This window comes from Ostrinia nubilalis, chromosome 21 (assembly GCF_963855985.1).
Source record: "Ostrinia nubilalis chromosome 21, ilOstNubi1.1, whole genome shotgun sequence".
Lineage (NCBI taxonomy): Eukaryota > Metazoa > Arthropoda > Insecta > Lepidoptera > Crambidae > Ostrinia > Ostrinia nubilalis.
In genome coordinates, this window is record NC_087108.1 from 7,068,719 (window position 1) to 7,094,464 (window position 25,746).

At 36.7% G+C, this 25,746-nt stretch overlaps 1 protein-coding gene across 1 annotated transcript in view; it reads right to left on the bottom strand.

The window, feature by feature from the left end:
• LOC135082453 (rabphilin-3A-like) overlaps positions 1–25,746 on the bottom strand; it is a 41,277-nt gene that overhangs the window by 14,829 nt on the left and 702 nt on the right. The window contains exons 2-9 of the mRNA XM_063977249.1: positions 19,226–19,371; positions 17,149–17,293; positions 16,988–17,098; positions 16,670–16,780; positions 16,509–16,619; positions 16,350–16,460; positions 13,936–14,104; positions 11,194–11,322 (exon numbers count right to left, since the gene is read on the bottom strand). Coding sequence (XP_063833319.1) covers positions 11,194–11,322; positions 13,936–14,104; positions 16,350–16,460; positions 16,509–16,619; positions 16,670–16,780; positions 16,988–17,098; positions 17,149–17,293; positions 19,226–19,371 — 1,033 coding nt within the window. The remainder of the gene's footprint in view (positions 1–11,193; positions 11,323–13,935; positions 14,105–16,349; positions 16,461–16,508; positions 16,620–16,669; positions 16,781–16,987; positions 17,099–17,148; positions 17,294–19,225; positions 19,372–25,746) is intronic.

The window sequence follows — 25,746 nt, forward strand, 5'->3', positions numbered from 1 at the left end:
TGTAATAAAAAAATATCTTTTAATTTACGCGGTACTTTGTGGTTGAGTGACAATCGTCAGTCATTGGTCGTTTATTGAGTTGGCCAAGGGCTTAGCGACCAATAAGCAAGCAGAATGGTACATTGCCATATTATTATTTGTTTAAATTACAAGCTTTGGCTGAAACAACAACAACAAGCTTTGCTTAGTTTGGGACTAGAGGCGCTATGTAAAATAATTTCTTAATTCTGGCAACCCTGAACCCGATTAAAAAAAAAATCATAATTTTTACCTCTTTATTTTTTTTCAAATCGCAAGGTTGATTTTCTCTTATTATACCGATCACGACCGTGATCAGTGACCATAGAGTCATCTGTCAACGGGTCGATTAGACCCGATAAAAGCACTAAACGATATTTTTTTACTTTTAGTGCGACATTGGGTCGTAAATAAGTTTTTTTTCCAAATATTTACTGTTTGACGAAACAATTGCAAAACAATATTAATCTTTCGTACTACTGAAAAGACCGAATATATCCATCCCGCACCAACGCATCCAGCACCTAAGGTGATGAGTGAGTGAGGATACCGGATGCCCAATTGGGGGGGAATGGGATTTAAAAGGTTGGCAGCGCACTTGTGACTTCACTGATGTTGCGGGTGTACATGGGCGACGGCAATTGCTTACCATCAGGTGATCCGTCTGCTCGTTTGCCTCCTATCATATATAAAAAAAAAAAAAAAAAAAGGTCAATTCGACCCGATAACGCAGTGTGAACGTGTTAGGTATGCTTTTTTAATAAAAAATAAATCTTTGAACATCAAGTGCCTTTCAATAGTTTCCATCCTTTGACTACAACTTAATAAAAATAAGTACCATAACTTAATTATTTTGAAGATTATTTGATATAGACAAAAATAATTTATACAAATCGAATTATTTAAAAAAGTGTCACAATATTGAATATTTGGTGCTCATTTCTCTTATTTTTGAGGACCAACAAGTAACGATCAGATATAATTTTTACATCTCAAAATGTTTTTGCGTAGTTCAAAAGAGGTTAAAATATCGACCGATTTCATTTATTTTATGTCTCAAAGAAAGAGGATCAATCATTAAAATAGATGACCATTTAGATTTTTTTATTTGCCGTTTTTGCTAATTTAAAAAGATCATTTAAATAGTTACATGCCATTAAAAATAAACAAAAATAACAGCCTACCGTGCTATAGCACACGTTTTTAATACCAAGTCACGTAGAGTTGAGTCCGATCGTATTTTGTTCGTAACAGACTTATATATAACTATCCGATAACTTTTTCGCTCTAGGTCTATAGTTCTAATGAGGGTAGTTGCCAGGTTTTTCAATAGTTCTAACTTCGAACTTAGTTTACAAGACATCGATTTTTATTTGTTGCAAACGTTGTTATCGTGTATCGTTAACTTTCAATTGACCTAAAGAAAATATGACAGAGTTCTTTACAGACTGTGTGTAAAGTTAACTCTACCGATATAACCGATATTATTCATTCTCTCTTGATTTATTTTCTATGCTCCACAGAGTCCAAAATTATAGCTTTTAACATAAACTGTAACAATTTTAATGTAAGTTACTATTTCAATAAACATCAAGGTGTAGAGATTGCTTTTAGGATTGGATTGAGGATCTGCATTACAGAAGATAGCTTCATTTCCATTTATTTTTATTTTACTGTTTGTATACCTATAACAAACAAATAAATAAATAAATGGCAACCCGCGCAGTATGATTTTCGTTTTTAAAAATCTCTTCACTTATTTTTCTCTGTTGACTGACAAAGCTAATGAAACGCCATCTACTTACAAATGGCCTATTTTATTGCAGCATTAAAACCTCGATCTATTTTTACCCCGAGCTTGTCATTCTCAGGATAGGCAGTGTCATTTCCCGAGGGAGGCTCATTGTGTGTGGCACTAGACGGTTGCTAGGTTCAATTTATGTCTATGGGGAAAATGTCTTTAGAAGTGTGTTAATATCAGGGATATAATAACTTTACTCTTTACTCACGTGGTCACTTACTCATGTAGTCGCTTTACTCATGTGGTAGAGTGGTTAAACCGTTTTCGACTTATTGAAATTCGAACAGAAAAGTTTCGAAAGTAAGTATTAGGTTATCGGTAAGTGTAAGTCATAACAGAAAAATACGTTGACCATTAGTAGGTAGGCTATTGAAACGGATTCATTATACTCTTTTTTTTTATAAATTGGTACTTAATTTTTTGTAATATAAATCAAGTAAATTAGAAAGGATCGTCGTCCGAACTAGATGACTTAATGATGATGATGAACTAAAATAACAGACTCCAGCCAGATCAAGCTAAATACTGTGGTGTCTTACTTACTTATCTAGTCTCTAATTAGGACTGTTAAAATTTAAGTCTATCCAGCTCTACAATCTTCAAAATGAAAATCAGAGGCTTTATTTTGTAGCAACGATCAACTCCCACGGAATGAAAATATTATAGCACGCCACTGCTCATTTTACCCGTTTCAAAAAGAGTTTAATTGAATACTGTATCATTATCAATAGAATAACTCTATTAAAATACCAACTCGTAAAATAATTTCGGGAAAAGCGTCTAAATTCGGGAAGAGTTTCCAGGGAAATATTAACTGCCGTGAGGAAGTAATATTTTTCCTGTTATCAAGTATCGATTAATCAGGCGTGACTATTCAAAAAGTTTGCGTATTTTTGCGTTTCCCCGAAATATTACGTATACATGGTAATAATTATCATCATCATCATTTCAGCCATAGGACGTCCACTGCTGAACATAGGCCCTCCCAAATGTCACGCAGTTTCAGACCTTGCACTTTTCGGATCTCATCATCAGCATCAGGTCATTTAATCTCTACTAGAGGACTACTCAGAACAAACTGGCAAAGAAGTTAGACGGCATTTTTTTAGATTATTAAGCAAGAACAATCATCAAAGAAGTAAATAATTATCACTTTAGGCATATCTTAATATTACCACAGATAATACATATTACCAATTACTGTAGTTCGATATTAAGCAGAAACCTAAGTACTTATCCACAATATGAATATTTCGTTCAGAGAATTATTAATACTTCCATTACTCGTATTACTGACAGCGCAGATTCCTGAAATTTTACTGAAATTGAATTTATATTTCAAGCGTCAACGCTTCAGCAATGTTAAAAATTGATTCGCACAGAATTTCGTTTTGTTTACAAAAGTTATACGAGTATTAAGTATGATATAGGATTTCTACAGCAAATCGCATTACATTCTACATGAGTCCAATATATCTTTCAGTTTCTACTATGAATAAACTCGAAATTAAAAACGCCGTAAACTTCTCAAACTATGCAAAGTCCTCATGAAGTCGGTTATTAAGTTATTGTGACTTTAGTACAAAAACTACGCAGTAATAATTGTAAACGATATTTAAACAAGTATAGTAGGTAAATGGTTAGAGGATAGACTATGAAAAATATTATAATTCAAAGTTCATCCTACGATACCTCTTGTTTATTTATAGGGAAAGTTATGATCTACATCAAACACAATTAAAATGCAGGCCTTGGACTTTGTGAGACGCCGCCATTTTCCCCAACGGTATAATAAGACGTCGGATAACATACGAAAATTCAAATGAAACGAAATAACAAATTGGACGTACAACAGCCGTGTCCGGCGAGTCTGTGGAACTTTTAATTTTTCTCATTATAATGGCTTTAAGCAGATTCCTCTTAGGGCTATTTGGCTGTGTAAATGTTTTGTATTATTTCCCAGTCGCTGGTTCTCTGTAGCCAACTTTTTAAAGTATTATATTACTTAGTGGTTTTAGTACAAAGGACTGATCTCGTCCTTTGTTTATCTTTCAAAGATTATCGGCCCATTAAGCTTATAGGCATTTTACATACCTATAAACGGATAAACCTACTGTAAGGCTTGCATGAAATGGTACTCATACCTGTATTTCCCGTGTAGTTCCGGCAGAGTATTAGCACTCCACCCATTAAATGCCGTAAAAGGCGACTAAGGGTCAATAAATATGCAGACATCAGGCCCTTCTCCCAACCCGTCTGGCCAGCGTGGGAAGTGTAGGCGAAATCCTTCATTTGTATTTTGTAAATTACAGCGAGAAACGAAGTGTGGGCATGCCTACCACTCGGTGAACTGATCTGGTGAAGGTCACGGGAAGCTGGATGCGGGCAGCGAAGGACCGGTCGTTGTGGAAACCCTTGTAGGTGGCTTTTGTCCAGCAGTGGATGACACTAGGGTGAAACGAACAAAACTACTGAAGATTCTGCTACAACTTCTTAGATGATGATGACTCAAAAATCGAATCTACACTCAAGTGCAAATTCAACCCGGGTCATAATACTAATACTCCTCTATATTGGTTCTGTAAATCCATTGAAAGCAGTGGCATGATTTCAAGTCGTTTTTGGTAAATTATGAAATGAATTCAATTGAGCAGTTAATTAGCAAAACGTCCGATTGATCGGATTATCACAAACGTCCGAATGATGTGTACTAATTGGATTTGTCGGATTCCAATGGTCCGCGGAAATTGGCTGAATCATCATGTTGTACAGACGACAGCGCATCAAGCTAATATTGTAGCATCTTATGATTTGCAACCAAAATGTATAAGCTTGATGTGCTGTCCATACTTTATTACATTAGTTGCGATGATACTTTTTCATCGAATCTTTATTCCTTCTTACTAAGTTCTTAAACAAGGAATAATCTCCGCTTTTTTATACGAACTCTATCTGAAATCCACGATCGACAGATTATCTGCCGTCACAGGAATCAAGTTAAGGAATTAAGTGCTTTTGGGATGTAGGTATAATCATTTCGTCTTGAAAAACTAGTAGGGCAAAAAGATTTGTTTTGTAATGTTTAAAGTTAAAAACTGGTTACATTTCATAAACAGAGAAAACCAATAGGTAACTTATGCTTTTTAGTTGATTGAAAATTTCAATGCCCGATAGGTTTCAGTGGAATTAGGTTACACGCGACAAATTGATTCGACTGCCTAAAGGTCAATTGCTGAGATTTAGTACGCAAATATCAAACATCCAAATCATCCAATTGCCCTTTCGATGTGAAATTTATTGGATCAAATATGTACATGACATGTAGAAAGTTTTATACATTTAGTACTATTTCAACATGACATCCAATCTATTGGTAAAACTATACAAAGTTCAATTTTCCTACATAATATTTCTCTGAAAAGGTTGTATTTCAGATAGGTACAATAGTGTTCAAATAGTGGACTAAATTGGGTCTCTGCAAACAATCTATGTATAGAGCTATTTTAGTAAAGTTTGGTTCATTATAGTTTATCGAAGAACGTGGTATTGTTTAGTATTGTGTAGTCTGACAAAGTTTCGGAGAAATAGTTAACAGGCCTACTATTGTTCTGTAAATTTCATGCGAAACTAAGTGAATTCGTAATTGAAATTATAATTTAATGAAATTCTTGAGTGGTCCTACTAAGCAGTATCTGTGATAGTAACATCTCTTCGGTTAAATACATAGTACTCTTCTAAATAGAGCTTTTCATCAAGAGTTTATAATTTGGTATATTCCGCTATGATCACCTGGATTAGATCATGCAGGTAATCATAGGAGACTCTTTGATGTCCTTTGATCACCCATAGATGAGATCACCTAGGTGATCAAAGTGGATTTCTTATCAATGGGTGATCAAAGGACACAAAGTGTCACCTATGATCACCTGGGTGATTCTAATCCAGGTGATCAAAGTGGAATAGACCTATAGTAAGTGTTCTTCTATCATGTGGAAAGGACATCTAAACTCACAACCTGTGCCAGACTTGATGATAGGCGTCTGACATGGACATTGCCCTATGACTGTAACGGACCCCGAAGTATTTCAGTAACTGAATAACTACCTACCTACATATTTTATTCCCTTTTTCTTTCCAATTTCATTTCGACGAAAGACTATGTACTGTTTATGTTTCTGTGTGTTTGTTTGAGAGGCGATCCTTGAGTCTTCTAAGACAAATTAACTCTGCTTAATCAATGAAGAGTGTTATTAAAATTCAGCTCCATCCTTTTCGAGTCCTTATAAATAAGCCTATTAATATTTTGTATTTATATTGCATTCAATGTTTTCTTCCGAAGAAATGTGTTAAGTAAATAACAAAGAAAGATGTATGATCAATCCTAAATAAATAACCTTGACCTTATTCCGGGTTCACATTTTGGATACACGCAAATCACGTGCCTAATAATAAAAGAATTAAGTAGTATTATTGAGGTTAACATAAACTTAAGTAGGTTAAACCAATATGGAACATATTCCGGTAGAACCCTCGGGATCGTAAGTATAGACGTTAAATATGAATCTACATCCAAGATATGATTTTGAGACCAGTTTTGAATAATGTTTCGAAATAGGGACCACCTAAAAGCAGGAGTTAAGCAAATCATTACACTGCACAACAGCATTTCTGATGATTGGGTTATGTTACATGATATTAGTCCAATTTTTAATGACGATTTCAAATCTGTGATTGAAATATCTGTATCAGCTCTGGTTAAAAAAATATGACACCTTGGGTCTTTTTGTAAAAAAACGCTCTTTTTTTAGAGATGCTCCTATTTTATGAAGTTGTTAAGTTGAAAAAACTTTCTTTTATTTGACTTCCTTGCTGATGCTGAAGGCAGACAGCTCTTCTGAATGATTCAACAGCAGTCAGCCATCATGTGTGCATTCCAGTGGCCCTGATAGCGTCCCTCTATCGTACGAAGGCCCTGGTGGATTTGCTCGCCATGTTCTTCACTTAGATCCTTAAGAGTTGTGATAAAAATGTTCAAGTGATTGCGAAGAGAGTGTAATTCGATGTTTATATTACATCCAACCAAAAAAACATGTTTGTAAGTGACTCATACGTTGTTCGATGTGTAAGAATAGTAAGATTTTTTCGGATTTTCCAAAAAAAAATTAAAATGCCAAAATAACTCATTCCATGTCTTTTCGGAAGACTTGAAGATCCTAAATCTCTAAAACGATCGTTTAAACCATCTTGGCTACATGGTTTTGAACATTTCGGGTCACATTCAAAGTCTCTACCACACTGACAGTTTTCGCCTCAAAATCCTCATGTGAAGTATTGATCAACATGAGGTTCAGGTGACTTCTTAGGGTTGAAAAGACGTCTACATGCCAAACGTATGCAAGGAATTACTATTTAGTTCAATATTTTTTGGTTCATACCATTTTTGTTCAAAAATAAAAATAACAGTCGTCGCGATGGTTCAAGGGTTCCTTTCAGATCATAGCGGTTTCGTACCTAAATCTACACATATTCTTATTTGTTTTATAAACGTAAAAACTCAACGCATCTTTTCCACGCCTTTTGCGGAATTCAAGGCTTATCTTTCATTTCCACTGGGTCCCCAAACAAATTCTTTAAGCCAATTTTACGAACTTTGTCACATTTAAACGGATTATTTAAACATATCCTCTCCGCAAATGAAACAAAATTGATTTAGATAATTCACACAAACACTTCTTAATGCTACCATATTAAATTATACAAAGAAAACATAGTATTTTTTGAACTGTCGGCGAAATAAGACTGAAATTTAGCAATTTTTGAGTGAAAGCTATAACACGTAAACAAGAGCTGCTACGAAAAAATGGACGGCAGATTCAGAATCAGCGACGTCAAATTAGTAAACATCATGTAATGAAAGTCAATCATCAGCCAAAAGTTGCAATTTTGTTGTGCAGTGTTATAGGCTAGTAAGCTACAACAACATACTTAAGTAAGTATGTTGAAAGTAAGTACTTTTGCCCACGGAGTCATCTCGTGTAAATAAAATAAAATATCTAAAACGTGCGTTGTTTTATGTCCTTTCAAATAGTGAAACAAGATTTTAAGTAAGTGCAGTAATTCCGGAAATTATGCTCCACATAAGAAAACCTTATATACAGCAAAAACATGTATGGTAATTTTGTTGAATGTTGACATGTTTTTGTTGATTCTGTAGGGCAAAACACAGAGACCCGGCTTTATCATACGGTAATTTTAAAGCTTGCACAGTTTCTTAAACACTCTGTATTTATCACTCGCGTTGTTCTTTAGCAGGTGGCAGCAAGGTTCCGGTTGATTGATTAGACCCGGGCGATGTCCGGAATCCGGATGAGCCGTTTGTGCCTTTTTTATCGGAACATGGGATTTGCCGTAATGGGAACAAATTACCTACTGTACCTACAGTGAGACGAGGTTCTATTTGATGGTAAGAAAGAAAGCAGTTAAAAATGTAAGTAGTTTGGATTTGATTAACTACTGCGTAATTAGATTTCTACTACGAGTAATCTGAGGGCCGTCGAAAACTATTTACCTAAATGTAATTTAAAAGTCAAAATTATTTATTTTAATATGTCCTATTTGTAATAGGTTTTCAGATAGGTTGCATTCAATAGATTACGATTGGTAAAACTTAGTTTTAGAAACCCGAACAAAAAACTTCGTGGTTATGATATCAATTGTTAGGAAAAGGAAAATAGACGGAGTAGACGTAAGTTGAAGATTTTTCCGATAACATGGCTTGAATCAAACTGATTTTCTGAGTGAAAAATATGATGCTATAGATACTTCAGATGCAAAACTAGACTGTGTATGGTTCTAAATAAATATTGTTTCTTTGCTGTATGTATTTAAGAGGCTGACAAAGGTGAGTGAGTTTCTTCCGCCACTAATCCTTCTCAGCACCAGCCCATATGTTATCCCGAAGTGGTGGTAGGGCAAGCTATATTGGAACGTGTATAGTGCCCAGGAAAGGGCCTAAGTACTGAATAATTAGATTAGATTTGGGTACTAAATAGACTAGATTCTAAAATAGGTCTCTGTAATATTAACTACTAAACTATGAAATAAGATAAATTAACTTCAATCTCCCAGGGTTGTTCCTTGTTATTTGTTAGATACCACGCAAAGTGTGGGCTAAGTTTTATTCAAAGACTGGCTCATTTGCCATTCATGAGAAGTCGCTTTTAAATAGCTCGAAATAAATTTTAATGTTTTTCATTCCCGCTTAAATTATGAGATCAAAGGAGTTAAAATTGCCGGTCCAGTTTTTCACAAAAAACAATACATGGAAACATTGGAGTAAAGCCCAAAGTCTGCGTTTTCTTATTAATTATTTTTATCGGTTTATTTTCTGAATATCCAGTTCTAAAATTTTGTAGGAAACGAGGCTACCCTCATAATTGGATATTACATCTTTTTGCTGTTCGCCCTAACTTTATAAAAATAAACGCTTTTAATAAATGTCCAAAAAGCAAATTGTTGCTATTTTTGTGTTATAAATCAGGAAGTTCGAAATTTATTCGGCGTTCAAAGAGTTTTTTGTAGCTCCTTCCTTAAGCTGAAGGCTTTTATGGGATAATTGAAGACAAAAATTACGTTTGTTCTACCCACATTTGTCTTTTCTTAAACTTTTTCGCTTAGCAACGTTATCTTGATAAGTGGATAAACCATTGGGTAAAACAATTGTTTGCTTTGCTCGATTGAATTTGATTTCAATCTTTTCAACGAAATAAAAAGTTCAAAATCATTGCTGAAAGTATTTTTTTACGGTGGCATTTTTATTATTTTTTGTTTCAGCGGGAATATGAACTCATTCTGTGGAAATTTCAACTGTCTACCTGTTACGGTTCATGAGATACAGTCCGGTAACAGACAGCCAGATAGACAGCGTAGGCCGAGGCATAGCAATAAGGTATCTGCTAATCCCGGCTTCATATCGACCGTTATGAAACCTTGAAAAGGCAAGTTTCATTACCTAAAGTAGGTAGGTATCTACTTATCTAGTCATTTCTCAAAATTCCATTTGTCAACTGTTTTTTTATTTTTTTTCAGCTAAGTACTTAATTTGAATTTCATAGCTAAAGCTGGGTGGCACCACCTAACTTTAACGGTGACTATAATGATAACCGGTGCTTTTTGTATGGAGTTTGACAGATTTTTGACGTTTCTCAAAGTTAAAGTAAGATGGTGCAACCCAGCCTGTCATCCCATCTTCCAAGATTGCAAGGCATTGTAGTCTGTATTGGTCAAAGAAAATGAACATTGAAATTCGTTTACATGTAAAGGCTTGCGGCATATGCAAGTAGGGAAATATGGTTACACTGGCATGCAACTTGCGTCCTTTCCAAGCTAGTTTTCCAGCTAAAAAAATTAAATCCGAATACTTGCCAGATACAGGCATGTCAGTTGGCGACTAATTGGCGTACCTACGTGCGTACGGTAGGTACGTGCAAGGAAAGAACTGTGTATTTTACTTGCATGTGTATCGCCGCCTTTATACCTATGTTTATGTACCCCCTACAACATGCAACCCTTGGTCGCTTGGCTGACTCGGTAGGTATTTATATTGCCTTTATAATTAAACTGTCCGTTCAAAACTTCAATAAACATTGTTAGGGGTGTTAGGTTGACTCTGTTCGTTTCATTTTATAGGAATTGTTTTCTTTAGTAGTTTCACTAAAAGCAGTATTCCTGAAACCTTAGACTTTAAACTAAATGTGGTTTACAATTAAATATTTTAAATGTTCAACACTTTGTTTAGCCTTTACAGATTTGAGACGATAAGTATCGCCTTCTTTTTATTAGTTTCTACAGAAATGTAAGTTATTAATGAAACCTTTTAAAAAAATTGGCAATTAGACTTATGGACAGGTATAATTTTTTGAAACGTGTTTTCCCTTTGCGTAGGATAAGCCATAGCTAAAAGGAAATATCAAAGGGAAATAAATTACATGTACTTCGCTATGATTTCGCTAATTACCAAGTATTACATAAATTCATAAACGAAAGGTTTTTTTTTATCCACAACGAGGAAGCTCTTGGCCTGTATCTCACCTGATGGTAACCTGATGGTCGTGAATTCGATTCGATATTTATAAGTCTGACAAAGTAAAAAGGATTCTATTTTCTATCTCTTTTCTTCGTTACCAATAAATACATGGTTCTGTTATCATTCGCACCAGCATATCCAAGTTAAATAGTAGGTATCCGCAAACCCGCAATATCAAAACTTATAAAGTTAAGAACTAATTAAGTAATTAGGTGTATTAGTGTGACTCTACCACAAAAGAACTAAAAAACCGTTCTTATAACTCATAATTATAAAAAGTAAGACTTACATGCGGTGATCCGATGGATTTCCTCTCTATACTGCTGGCTTGCCTTGAAAACGAGGGTGCGTGGACACTCAAAGGCGATCCTGGCTCCGAGTCTGTTTTTCCTTCGTTACTGCTGTTCCCAGCCTCCTGCTAAAAAAATAATAATGTCGATTAGGCTGTATGATCTGTGACTTTTGGCTGCTCCAGTGCCTTTTCCAATGACGTAAGAAATTTTGGCGGGAATATTATTGTGTGGTCTGTTGTTTTTCTCTTGACACTGGCTCTATGCACAAACCGCTCGAAGCCATATTGTAAGAAAAAAGAAAATTAAGTGTGAAATTGGCCAGTATTATCTGGAAGTTTATTACTCTGTGTAATTTGGTAAAGAGGTTGCGTTAAAAAGTTTTACAAGTTAGGTACTCCGTATATTATTCTTAATCCTAAACATATTATAGTTTAGTCCATAATATTTCAACACATTACGTTATTGTCTACCAAACTAGGTTCTCGATTTCGACAATAAATTGGCAAACTTGTTGAACACACAACAAACACTTTGGAAAATTGTACCGTGAAGGTCTTCGCTCACCAAATTTCATACCGAGATTGCGTGTAACACAATACGATTACTTGATATGACGCCATGTTGATATGAAATGATATGTTGTGTTGGCAAATGGTTTTGTCGCGTAATAATGAAAGGCGCGATGTACGGACGACAGTAAATCAAACTAAGGCTTACTTGCACCACCTTATTTTGACATTTGTTAAAGTTAAGTAAGATGGCACAACCCAGGCTATGTATTACATTATTGCAATATGTCACTTAATATCACTTATGACGTACATACGCACGGTAGGTACATGATAGACGGACGCACATCAATTTATATGTAGTAAGTAAATACTGTGCCAAATTAGTTCTTTGTAACAAATAAAAGACATTTAGACGCCGTGTGTACTAAAAATCTGTTCTAAGAAATTGAAATCCCTATCAAGAGAAAATGTTGTTCTTGTAGGTAAAACATAATTGAATTCACATACCTAACCAAGTTTTTGCATTTCTTCAGCTAGCCTCCGGAAAATTTTACTTCTTACATTGTTGGTAAAAACTTACAGGCTTCCATTTTCACATTAATTTAAGTGTCATAATATTTATCTGCAAAGACCTCGCCAGCTCCATTTCATTGTACCTATCTGCCAGTGGCTCGTCTCTCTGGTAGGATGTAGGTACTTGAGCAGCGAAACACAGCGACTTGAAGAACCACGCGCGTAGATAACCTCATTTTAAAATATTGTTTTTATTTTCTATTTTCAAATGTTTTTAAAAATCAGATTTACTTGCAAAGACCTCGCCAGCTCCGTTTCATTGTATCTACCAGTGACTCGCCTCTCCGGCAAGATTATCTTGGGCAGCGACTTGAAGAACCACGCGCGTTGATACCACTTTCTTAATATTGAACTTTGTTCCTATTATCAGATGGTTTTAAGGGTCATATTTACCTGTAAAGACCTAGCCAGCTCCATTTCATTGCATCTGCTAGTAGCTCGCCTCCTTCAAGATATAGGTACTTGGGCAGCAACTTGAAGAACCACGCGCGTCGATACCATTTTCTTGATATTGAATTTTGCTCCTATTTTCAGATGGTTTTAAGGGTCATATTTACCTGCAAAGACCTCGCCAGCTCCGTTTCATTGTATCTACCAGTGACTCGCCTCTCCGGCAAGATTATACTTGGGCAGCGACTTGAAGAACCACGCGAGTTGATACCACTTTCTTAATATTGAACTTTGTTCCTATTATCAGATGGTTTTAAGGGTCATATTTACCTGTAAAGACCTAGCCAGCTCCGTTTCATTGCATCTGCCAGTAGCTCGCCTCCTTCAAGATATAGGTACTTGGGCAGCAACTTGAAGAACCACGCGCGTCGATACCATTTTCTTAATATTGAATTTTGCTCCTATTTTCAGATGGTTTTAACGGTCATATTTACCTGCAAAGACCTCGCCAGCTCCGTTTCATTGTATCTACCAGTGACTCGCCTCTCCGGCAAGATTATACTTGGGCAGCGACTTGAAGAACCACGCGCGTTGATACCACTTTCTTAATATTGAACTTTGTTCCTATTATCAGATGGTTTTAAGGGTCATATTTACCTGTAAAGACCTAGCCAGCTCCGTTTTATTGCATCTGCCAGTAGCTCGCCTCCTTCAAGATATAGGTACTTGGGCAGCGACTTGAAGAACCACGCGCGTCGATACCATTTTCTTAATATTGAATTTTGCTCCTATTTTCAGATGGTTTTAACGGTCATATTTACCTGCAAAGACCTCGCCAGCTCCGTTTCATTGCATCTGCCAGTAGCTCGCCTCCTTCAAGATATAGGTACTTGGGCAGCGACTTGAAGAACCACGCGCGTCGATACCATTTTCTTAATATTGAACTTTGCTTCTATTTTCAGATGTTTTAAGAGTAAGATGATATAGTAGATTGCAATAATCAAGTGGCAGTGGGCGGGTCACAAAGCTCGTAGAGACGATGGCCGTTGGGGCAGGAAAGTTCTCGAGTGGCGACCACGGGTTGGAAGACGTAGCATGGGCAGGCCTCCTTCTAGGTGGACCGACGATCTGGTAAAGGTCGCGGGAGGAGCCTGGATGCGGGCAGCGCAGGACCGTTCATTGTGGAAAACCTTGGAGGAGGCCTTTGTCCAGCAGTGGACGTCATTTAGCTGAAGCGAACGAACGAAAGAGTTAGATATTTACCTGCAAAGACCTCGCCAGCTCCGTTTCATTGTATCTGCCGGTGGTTCGTCTCTCTGGCAGGATGTACTTGGGCAGCGACTTGAAGAACCACGCGCCTGACTTCTTCCACATCTCCCTGGTCTCCGCACAGAGGTTGCACATGTACTGCTCCCGCGAGTACAAGGTTGACCTGCTCTCGTTGTGAACAGAAAGAGAAGGAATTACTGGACACAAACTCCTTAATTTTTTTTTACTTTAAAAAAATCCTTTCGAAATATTTTGTAAATATTATTGGACATTATAACTTATGTTGATTATAAAAGCTTGTTTAATGTCAGATAATAAAGTTATTATTTTCATTTTAATATTAACTTAACATTTTTCGCGAATAACTCGGAAAAAATTTGCTAAAATCTCGGAACTCTACATTTTTGTGAAGGACAAATTTCATGAAAATAAATTACATTATCACGGCCCCGGGACCAAGTATTTTTTTCTTGTTTGTAATACTGTTTGCTATCGCTTTAAAATAGCACAGAGGTTATTTTATACTTACAAATATTATTGCTTAAACTAGATGTCATTTATTCACATTTTCAGCACGATTTTATAAAAGAAAAGGTCAACAGTAAAATGTAATGTGCCAATTTTAAATTCATCACACATAGTATCTCAGGCAATATTCTATATATACAACTAAATATTAACAAATAACTACTTAACTAAACTATAACTAAATAAAAAAGGGTAAAAATTAAAATATGTACAAGCTTAAACACTGTAGAGCAACACAAAATAACCGTGAAAACTTCAATACACACATCCCTGGGGATATTTAAAAAATGCTTGTATCCTACAATTAAATGCGATGTATGTTTGTAACTCTTTCATTTGTGTTGTTCTTTTATTGTTTACATCTGAATAACAGAATAAAGGCTATAATTTAAAATAATTTGTGAGTAGGTAACTGAATTTCAGGCGGACGAAGTCGCGAGCAAAAGCTAGTATATCATAAATATAATGACGTCATTTGTTTTGTGTAGATTAATATCTTTCTCGTATTAATAAAAGTATTTATAAAAATAATGTCCTACGAGAGCATAGAGAAGTTGTTAACATGACCTCCCATAGTGTAGACAGGAAAAACCCATACGTTTCCAAATGTATGACAAATTTTACTTAATATACGGGATTCGGAGTAATTCTATTGTTGTTGAACTTTTATGACCTTAATTAAGCTCAAACTTTAGTTTAACTTCAATTGTTTGTTTAATTACATACTTAGTCCTGTTTATACAAATAATGAGGAGCATTAAAAGAACATACAACGACTCATTTTAAAACACTTTATAAAATTGAAGTGCTATTCTCTGGCTCTTTTGCTAGATCCTTTCTACAAAGCCTGGATTTTTCTGCAACTGTGTGCAATTTAAAGATATTGTTGGGAAAATATGAAAGAAAATTGTTTCAAAATCTCCACAGACGTAAACAAATCGTGTAGGTATTTGAACAGCAACTACGAATAGATGTATACCTTTTATTTCAAAACTTATTTGCTTTTCTCATCTTTATTTTGTAATATTTATTTCCATTATGTGCATGAAACTTTAACTGATAAAGCTGTACCTACCTATGTAGTGTACATCAGAATGAGCCTATCATTTTGTTGCAATATAGCGTCTGATACAATCACATAAGATACAACAGTTGTATCCTAATGTTACGTCGTTCAACGTAAAAGATAAGTAGGTTATTAATAAATAACTGCAAAGGCAGACCCTTGTTCGACCCTTTTTAAGGTCTGCAAGAGTTTTCCAGAGTGGGTCAGGCAGAGCAATTGAGTTGATGAAATTGTTGCGACGAATTAAGCAAAAGTGCTTTTTAATTAAAGCTTAATTTATTAAGTACGTGCCAGTACTTATTTATAACATTACGAATGAATACCAATTTAGTTTTATAACACACTAATAATTAATTTCTTATTCTAGAGAATAAGATAAATCCTACAAAGGCACTTAACTCCAGAGTATTTACACAGCAATTAAGCTCAATCAGGAAGCTTGAACAGTCTCGGGGGATAACTGCCTTTGAACGATTTATCGGATATTAAGTATAGGAGTTTGATGAAGTATTGACTTTTTCTCAGAAACCTAAAAAGAGGAAAAAGGAAAAAGAACTTTATTTCCTTTGAAATAATATTTTGATATTTCATCATCATCATTAAGTCATTTAATCTCGACTGCACGACTCTAATTAACCAGACCACAGGCATTGGGTGGTTAGTTGAGTAGCCTAGAGCTCGCTAACCTAAGTAATTTGTCATATTACAAATTACTAACATTTTTTTCTTATCTCTCAGTCAAAGCTATGAGTATTGTTACATTCAAAATGCATAAAAGTGAACCTTAAACAGCTTTGAGTTCTAAATAAGTTACCTGTGCGGCGGCGTGTCAATCACGCACTTGGGGCAAGCTGAGTTCCAGCAGATGGCGCAGGTCCTCAGAGGAACCAGCAGCCTGGCTGTCTCGCCGCATAGCAGGCAGGTCCTAGGGGCTGGCTTGGGCTGAGCGACGCCTTAACTCCTAAATAGTTACCTGTGCGGTGGCGTGTCGATCACGCACTTGGGGCAGGCGGAGTTCGCGCAGATGGCGCAGGTCCTCAGAGGGGCCAGCAGCCTGGCTGTCTCTCCGCATAGCAGGCAGGTCCTAGGGGCTGGCCCTTGGGCTGAGTGACACCTTAACTCCTAAATAGTTACCTGTGCGGCGGCGTGTCAATCACACACTTGGGGCAAGCTGAGTTCTGGCAGATGGCGCAGGTCCTCAGAGGGGCCAGCAGCCTGGCTGTCTCGCCGCATAGCAGGCAGGTCCTAGGGGCTGGCTTGGGCTGAGCGACGCCTTAACTTCTAAATAGTTACCTGTGCGGCGGCGTGTCAATCACGCACTTGGGGCAAGCTGAGTTCCGGCAGATGGCACAGGTCCTCAGAGGGGCCAGCAGCCTGTATGTTTCGCCGCATAGCAGGCAGGTCTTAGGGGCTGGCTTGGGCTGAGCGACGCCTTAACTCCTAAATAGTTACCTGTGCGGCGGCGTGTCAATCACGCACTTGGGGCAGGCGGAGTTCCGGCAGATGGCGCAGGTCCTCAGAGGGACCAGCAGCCTGGCTGTCTCGCCGCATACCAGGCAGGTTCTAGGGGCTGGTCCTTGGGCTGAACGACACCTTAACTCTTAAATAGTTACCTGTGCGGCGGCGTTTCAATCACGCACTTGGGGCAAGCTGAGTTCCGGCAGATGGCGCAGGTCCTCAGAGGAGCCAGCAGCCTGGCTGTCTCGCCGCATAGTAGGCAAGTTCTGGGGGCTGGTCCTTGGGCTGAGCGACGCATGCCTATGAAGAAGAAAAAAGATTTTATACTTGGGTTAGTAGGTAGAGACTGTTGTGAAAAAAAGATTTCTTTGCAGCAGTCTTTCCGACTTTTTTTTAAATAAATAAATAAATAATAAATAAATATCCTTGGACATTTTACACTGCGCTTCTAGTCCCAAACTAAGCAAAGCTTGTACTATGGGTACTAGACAACGGATATAAACATACTTAAATACTTTTTTTTTTTAATACATATTATACATAGAAAACACCCAGTCCAATACAAACAAATATGTTCATGCACACAAATGTTTGTACTGTGCGGGAATCGAACCCGCTACCTCTGGAATAGTTGTCCGTTTCGAACCACTACACCAAACGGCCGACGAACAGTCATATTGTATGGAAAATGGTTACCGATAGGATAGGATTTTATTGTAATAGGGAAAAAAAGTTTATGAAGAACTTCTACTATGTCTCATTCGGGGTGACATTTTTTGTAAAGATTTTAAGTTCTAACTAAGGAAAAGAAACACAATTTCTATTCCAATAAAGTGATTCAAAGGTTTTTCAACTGTATAGGTAATTAACCTTGGGGGAGGCCTTTGTCCAGCAGTGGACGTCATTCGGCTGAAACGAACGAACGAACGATAGTTAATTAAGCTGCACATACACGTAGTATAATTTATAATCAAATCGCTGTTACTCGACACTTAATAAATGTGCCTCTCGACTCTAGACTAATTAGTAATCAAATCTGCGCCAATTATCCAATTAACGCGTTTCTGAGGCTCTTAAACAGTCTAAAGGTCGTATTATTCCTTAAAGTTCCACTGAATTTGTTGAACGGAATTCCATTATTTGTAACTTCATTTACTTTACGATTCAAAACCTTAGTATCAATCTTTGTGTTTTAACGGCGTCTAACAAAAGTAATTTAGATGTCGGCAATACTAATTTAAAAGAAACCTCCTTCTCAGATTCTACATTCAAGGGCTTAAAAGGTCATTTCATGTCGCGTCTGTCATAGCATAGTATAAGAAAGATGATAGTAAAACATCTTTATAATGATTTAACACCATAAGCTTGTTGATGCAAGGTGGTCGGTATTATATCATCGACCGTCGCTTCTCCATTATAACTTAGATAGTGAACGATTCTCCGAAAAATTTCGTTTACAGGTTTATTGTCAAATAATTTTCCAAAACAAAAATGTTACCTACCAAAACAACTATACGAATGAACAAAAACGCAGAAGCTTGAATAAATCAGGTCAAAAGCACAAGATGCATTACTGTAATGTTTTTACTACGGTCATAGCGACAGCAGTGGCGCCTAATTCCACTGGGCAGAAGGCTCATGACGTGCAAAAACTAAAATAGATCAGTGACCTTTCTGACCATGAACATAGGGAGCATAATATGTATTTGTTACTATGCCCTTGACTGTACTAACAAAACAGGCAATCTAGTTATCTCTGCGATTAGATCTGCTGTGTTTACTTATACGGCGCAACACGGTTTGATCATGAGCCATGCACGTCTATGTTTCGTCCTTCGGAGTGTTGTCCATCTACTGACCTAGGTCTATCTTTGAGTGGGATGGTAATAGGCCTCTAAACATTTCTTGTAAAGTTGTGTTTGTGAGCGCTTTGAATTCATCTTCAAGGATACTTGTGACATTGAAAATAAAGAAATTTGGATCATCCTCAAGAGGTCATTTTCATTTAGTCTGCTCTACGCAGGAGCAGAACCTCTCCGATTTTCCAGAGGCATATGCAACGGTTGGGTGCGGAGGCTGATTTCAGCAATTTTCAGAAGAATGAGGTGGTTCTCTTCTACTCCATTGAAACCACCCGGAGAACGTATTGAGATGCAAGTAAATGGAAATCACAGAAAAGCAGGGTCTTTCTACTAAACTCACTGGTCTCTACCAGACCATATTGGGACGTACCTTCGAGTCTCGCGACGAGTCTGCCGACCCTCTTAGCTTCAACTTCTTCCAGCTTCTCCGCTCGCTTGACGACAGCAGCTATCGCTTCTCGCTCGCTGTTCGTTAAGGGAGGCTCACTTCGTGCTGCACTCCAACCAGTACGGAGCCTGAGGACAATAATATAAATACAATTTCCATTCAGTTATGAAGGAACATCGTGCGGTCCACACAGCTTATGACTGCAGACTGTGGAGGCACACTATCTGTGGTCGCGATCCTTATCAGTGAGAGATCGAGGAAGAAGAAGAAGATGAAGGAGTTATTTAGCTTAATGAAATTGAATTGTAGTAAAATAGTTTATCAGTTGCAATAGGCTTTAAAAAAATTATAGTGATCTTTTCAAAGTGTTTCTAAAGAAGCGTACGAGTAACAGTCAGAATTTTGTTCGTAGTTTGGGAATTAAAAATCCGTAGTACTATTTGATGTAGAGTAAGTATGGATTCGAAATAAGACACGATTCCGAAGGTGTGATTGTGAGAGGACTAAAGCGCACAAATTGGATGCGAAGTCAAAGCTTTGTAATTAAGAAATTCAAGAACTCAGAAATTCTCCATGTATGGTACTTATTATTGTGCATTGCATTTGGTGTAAAACCAAATCATTTTTTTATTATAATAATTAAATGCCTTTTGTAATTAAGTATGTACCGAAACTGAAAGGATGATGTTTATTAATACCGCCAGACCCTCATTTTGCTATTTCAAAGATAACGAACAAAGTTTTGCAATTTTGTATTCACTTTCAAATAAGCCTTTGACCCTTTGCTATTAAAATTCTAAAATATACAAATAATTCCAATTTCAAACCTTGGACCTTAAGCTTGTCAGAAAACCACCCTAGCTACAGAGGCACAAAGATCATAAGTCCCACCAGTGCTGCAGTGGTCAAAATTGAAATATTTTTGATTTTGAAGAAGCCGGTTTATTGCTATGTCCTTGAAAAAAGTAAACATAAGGTAACTAAAATATGTATTACACAATTAAAGCAAGAATATTAATATGAGAGTTAATTTTTTTTATGTGACAGGAGGCAAACGAGCAGACGGATCACCTGATGGTAAGTGATTACCATCGCCCATAGACAAAACCATCTTTAAGGCTTTATACCTAAGGCTTCAATTATATGACTATAGTACCCTACGATGTTTATTCTTGCCTCCGTCTTGAGTGCTAGAACGTTCGCAATAAAGGACCTCTTAAGTAGGGATTTTATGAAGTACCTAGACTGGAAATGTACTTTATTGACTTGAACTGTATACCTACTTAGCTAGTTGTATGTGTTCAGAGAAAGCTATGGCTGCTTATACTGTGACCTTAGTTAGAAATTTCTCATCTTAATGAAGCTCTATGTATTTTAGATATGGTTACCACATTATTTTTACCTTCTTGTAAAATAATTTTAGTATTTTGTATGATTTCTCAAAACAATTTTCTGAAGAATTCTTTCTGTAGGTGTTAGCTGTGTTTTTTTTTAATATCAATAGTTACACATGAGTTACACCTATTTCTAAATTAAGTGATACCGGCCAGTATAGCATGTAGAGCGAAATAGACCCATGATTGCAGACTTATAGTTGCCCTCTTGAATCTTATTGCTAAGAGCAGTAAGTTGAAGGTTGAGTAAGGAAGGAATCCAATAATAGACTACAATAGAGTGAAGCTAAAACGTTTTCTACAGGATTCAAGCACAGCCTTCTTGAGGTGACTGCGAGTATGAGATTGTTGTCAAGCTTAAATTAGCTTTTATCTACAAAACAATACGTAACTTGTTTTGACGAGTGGAAAAATAGTCTTAGGTACAAGTAGGTACTTTGATATGGCTCCTAAACATGTCCTCGTCCCAATGATTTTCAGTCTATCACTGAAACTCTTTGTCATAATATTAACCCTATTCAAAATCACGGATATAAATTCATTCTAACAATCACGATTTCATAACCAAAATTGGCTTTGAATTGTAAGTATTGGTGTAATTACCTACTGTTGGTCAGTGTTGGTGAACCAAATAAATAAAATAAAATAACGAAAACCCAAACCCAATTGTTTTCAGTTAACTGAACTTTCCATTTTGTTGCTTTGAAGCTAATACATTTTAAAGTTCGTTCATCCATACAAAAAAGTAGGTACACAGATTGATTCTTGATTAAGGAAATCGTCAATAAAATTCGATACTCAACCAAACAAGTCCTTTTATTTGGAGATTTCGTAGCAAAATTTGTTTATCAGCATCTAATAACGTAGTTTCAAGGACTGCTCACTCCTTGTACAGCCACGAGCACAAAAGTTTACATACAAAGTAATTTATTCAGCAGTAATAAGGTTTAAATTCCAATGAAAGTGTACATATATTTTTGCACACCCTGTATACAAGCCAGCGGGGACCCTCGCCGGGGGTCCGTACAAAGACGGGCTTGTTGTGGTAATTACGTTGCTAGTGTGAATGTCCTTGCGAGTCAAGGGCGAAATAATATTGTGGGTATTATTTTTATGGGGAAATGTTCGGCGAAACCTTTCGGGACTTTTCCTATTGTCCAGCGGCGGGAGTATGTTTGATGTAGTACCTACTTAGCTACATGCTTTCCTGAAAAGATTTTTGAAGAAAATAATTTAGTTTTATAAACGGATGTTGTGGCCGCCTCAATCTGTAATTGAAAGTGAGTTACATATTTATATTTATCGTCATAAATTTTCCCAGAAACGACCTTACTTAATTAAATTAACTATGTAATTAGTTTGTAGACACAAGGAAGAAAGGTTGTATGTAAAATGAACCAATATTTCATTTTCAGGGCTATATGTTTCATTTTAAAAAATAAAATTGTCTGAAAAACATCAGGAGTTACAAGATTTAACGGATGGATTAGGATTGGGATTTTAGGATGGATTAAATCCACAAATAGACATTGAAAGAAATCAACAAACTTTCTGTTAAAATGCTTCTTAATGGTTTTCAAGACCAATCAAAGAGCTCTAACATTAAATTATTAGGTACACTTATAAGTAAAGGACTTGGATATTTCTCACTTAAAATAAAGCCTCCGAGTCATTCACCCCACAAAATCCAGCGATGTGATTGCACTCATTAGGTACGATCTTATCGAGCCGACCTTGCGAGAACTTGCATCAAATATCGCTCTCGTTGGAGCACCGATTAGTGATACAGCGGTGATATAAACGTTCTAATAACATTCCTGACACTTGCACATTATCTACCCTACGGATTACGATATCGGCTTTCAATCAATAGGTACGGGTGGAGAGCATCAACCACGTAGGTGAGTAAGGACATAACTTTCATGCTAATGAATGCCTTTTATGTTGACAAAATACATTTTACTTTTTAGCAGTCTAGTCTGTCTTTGTTTACCAGCATTCTATTAAGAGATTAGGTATGTTTATGTAGCTCTAAAAAATCTTCTGGTTCAACCCAACCTTTCTTTAGATGATAATATCATTATGAAACCACGGGCAATGTTCACAAAGAGTCATTTTTACCACTTTCGAGTGCTCTATCTGGGAATATACTCGTCGAATTACTCGTAGATAACTCTTTAGTATACCTAGACAGTCTTTAGTACGGTCTACTTTCGTAAGTCGAAAGACCAATGCTCAGACCCCTAAACCACAGAACAGCGTTTCTTTCTTCCCATCAAAGCGCTTCTCAGTATTTCAGCCACCTTTATTTGATTCAACCTCTTTTGACTCGATAACCATTTTCCATTATCAGTATCATATCCTGACAAAGACATACGTTCTAGAACTTGGTAGGTTCGGTCAAACACCCCTCATCCCATTACAGCGGGGTAAATGAGGAGAGATAATGTCGTCACGTGTCAACTGTCATCCGACTCCGACGAGGTCGGCGCGACACCCGATCTTGATGTATTAGAAGGGTACATGAATAATCGGGGTAACTCATATTTTGAGAAGGTTTTGCGATAAATCAGGCTTTCCTAGCAACATTTGTCACCTGGGGTCGCTAAATCAGTCAGTTCCAGTAAAAAAGACCACCTGAAGCGAGTGCTTTCTTTTTTCAGTTCTAAGTAAAGGTATGTTGTGATGGACAAAGTCCTATCAAACAAAACACTACCTCCCTCAGCATTTCCTCATGAACTTTTTGTGTTCTACACCTAACGGGTGATATTACGCTGACTCTACAATGAAAATTCTCCACCTACTTACTTCATATAGCGGGTCCAATCAATATCAAGAGTACTTAAGAGGCGTATTTTGTCTAAAAGTTTTCATGAGAGAAAATTCAGTTTAATAAAAAAAATTCAAGGCATTTCACAAACAATACATATACCTACGAGTACCTAACTCCAATAACACCGTTCAAATATTCCTAAGCCACCCTTAGCTCAGACGTCTACACAAATAGCAATTTCAAATACGGCCCAATGTCACTTATTTACAAATGATTTTGCACAAATGTAGTCTGGATACTTCACTGCATTTAATATGCTCGGAAAGGGTAGGTACAGTCGGTAGCACATTAGACGATACTGTATTGCAAAAACAGCCCCTATTGCATTACTTATAAAATGGTTTATTGTTTGATGTCTGTACAACCTCTCAGACATTGTGACCTTTTAAAAATTGCCTATTCATAATGGTAACTACTTAACTACCCTACTCAACTAATTATTATGTTCAGATTTATTTAATTTAAAGCCTAGGTATTCAGTACCTCTAGTAGGAAAAACTTTCGAGTTCGTTTCGTTGCGTATTCAAAGTGTCATCGAAAAATTTTGTATGAAAAATTAAACAGCGCCCCCTATATTATAGCCGCCCTAGGGGGCGCTGTTTAATTTTTCATACAAAATTTTTCGATGACACTTTGAATACGCAACGAAACGAACTCGAAAGTTTTTCCTACTAGAGGTACAGAATATTATCACTAAACGATTTATCAGCCTACATTTCGCATTTATCAAGCACTAACGTTACTACGCCAGCTTATCAACTTGCTACAAAATTTCCTCAATTGCGAACATTATCTGAAAGCCACAGAGTTCAAATCCATTGGGAAAACTTATAATCGTGGAAGTTTGTTCTGCTAGTGACTGTACAGCTTTACTGAAATGCAAAGCACTACGTTTCATAACACGTTCCTGGAATTGAAACCGCGATTTATTGACGTTTCAACCGTAAAAGGTACAGTTGTCAACACAATATACCTAATGCTCATTTATGTTGTAAAATCGCACCTATTGATAGAGTTGCAATAGTGGGGTAAGCCGCCCTGTTTTGTTAAGCTAGTAATTTATATACATTTAACGGTTAGAAACCTACTATAGTTTGAATAATTCTTACAGGGGATAGTGCCTGTGTTCAGGCAAGAAGACTGAGTACATTTGCTAATTACATAGAAAAATAATACAGAAAGATGTCTTATCTATCTATATAAATAAAAATGAATTGATGTTCGTTAGTCTGATTAAAACTCGAGAACAGCTGGGCCGATTGAGCTGATTTTGGTTTTAAAATGTTTGTCGTAGTCCAGGGTAGGTCTAAACGGTGAGCAAATACGCGCGCGATATTGTTTTTCTGTGACAGACAAAATTCCACGCGGGCGAAGCCGCGGGCGGAAAGCTAGTTAACGATAAAAAGATGTCAAAGGTGGTCCTTAAGTTACTGGAAGCTAAAAGTCCTAGAGACAATCAAGATAGATATTTAATAGTCCTTGTTGTATCACTAACAGGTAGAGTTCGTCTAGCTCAAAATAATATAGTAGAGTAGCCTATCATAATAATGTTTTCTACGGTTTACTTTATTCTAACGCGCAATGGAAGTCAGCGGCATAGAGGAAGCGGATGTCACATAAACCGAGATAGTGAGTGTCCCCTGCAAGGCCGATGGCTGAATAATCCGTATGCCGCAGCCTTGTTGGTATTTTTAGAAAAAAAAACCGAGTTTTCCTTTTCACAGGAGTTCAACGCGATGGCATTGGACAAATTTAGTCAAAAAGCTGAAATAAATAACTTTAATCGATGTCGAGTACTGAAATACAAATGTAGAGACATAAGCGGGCTAAGATGATTCTGTAATTAAGTATTTTTTTACCTTGTTAAAATATGATTTTCCTTCTTTGAATATCGTAAAAAATTATGTAGGTATTGTTTTTAAACATCCTGAGGCAATTTACCTATTATGTAGAGTCAGAAAATACTGCGGACTGATTTTCTTTTGATTGAAAACGACATAAAAGTAATTAGATCCTTTTAGCGGATAAAGGAAAGACACAAAAATGCGTTTTCTATCCACACACTTTTTTCAAGTAAAATTATAAACACAAAGTGGTGATGTTAAACACGCTATGTATTTATTATTTTATAATAATATTGGTACAAATACAGGGAAGGAGGTACCTGAACTTAGCTAGGTTTTTGCCGTTTGTTAGTCGTATACCTCGAAATCAAAAAATCCTTGTAGCTTTTCACCTATTCGCATTTCACCGTGATAGCGTTTTTTGTTGTAGCG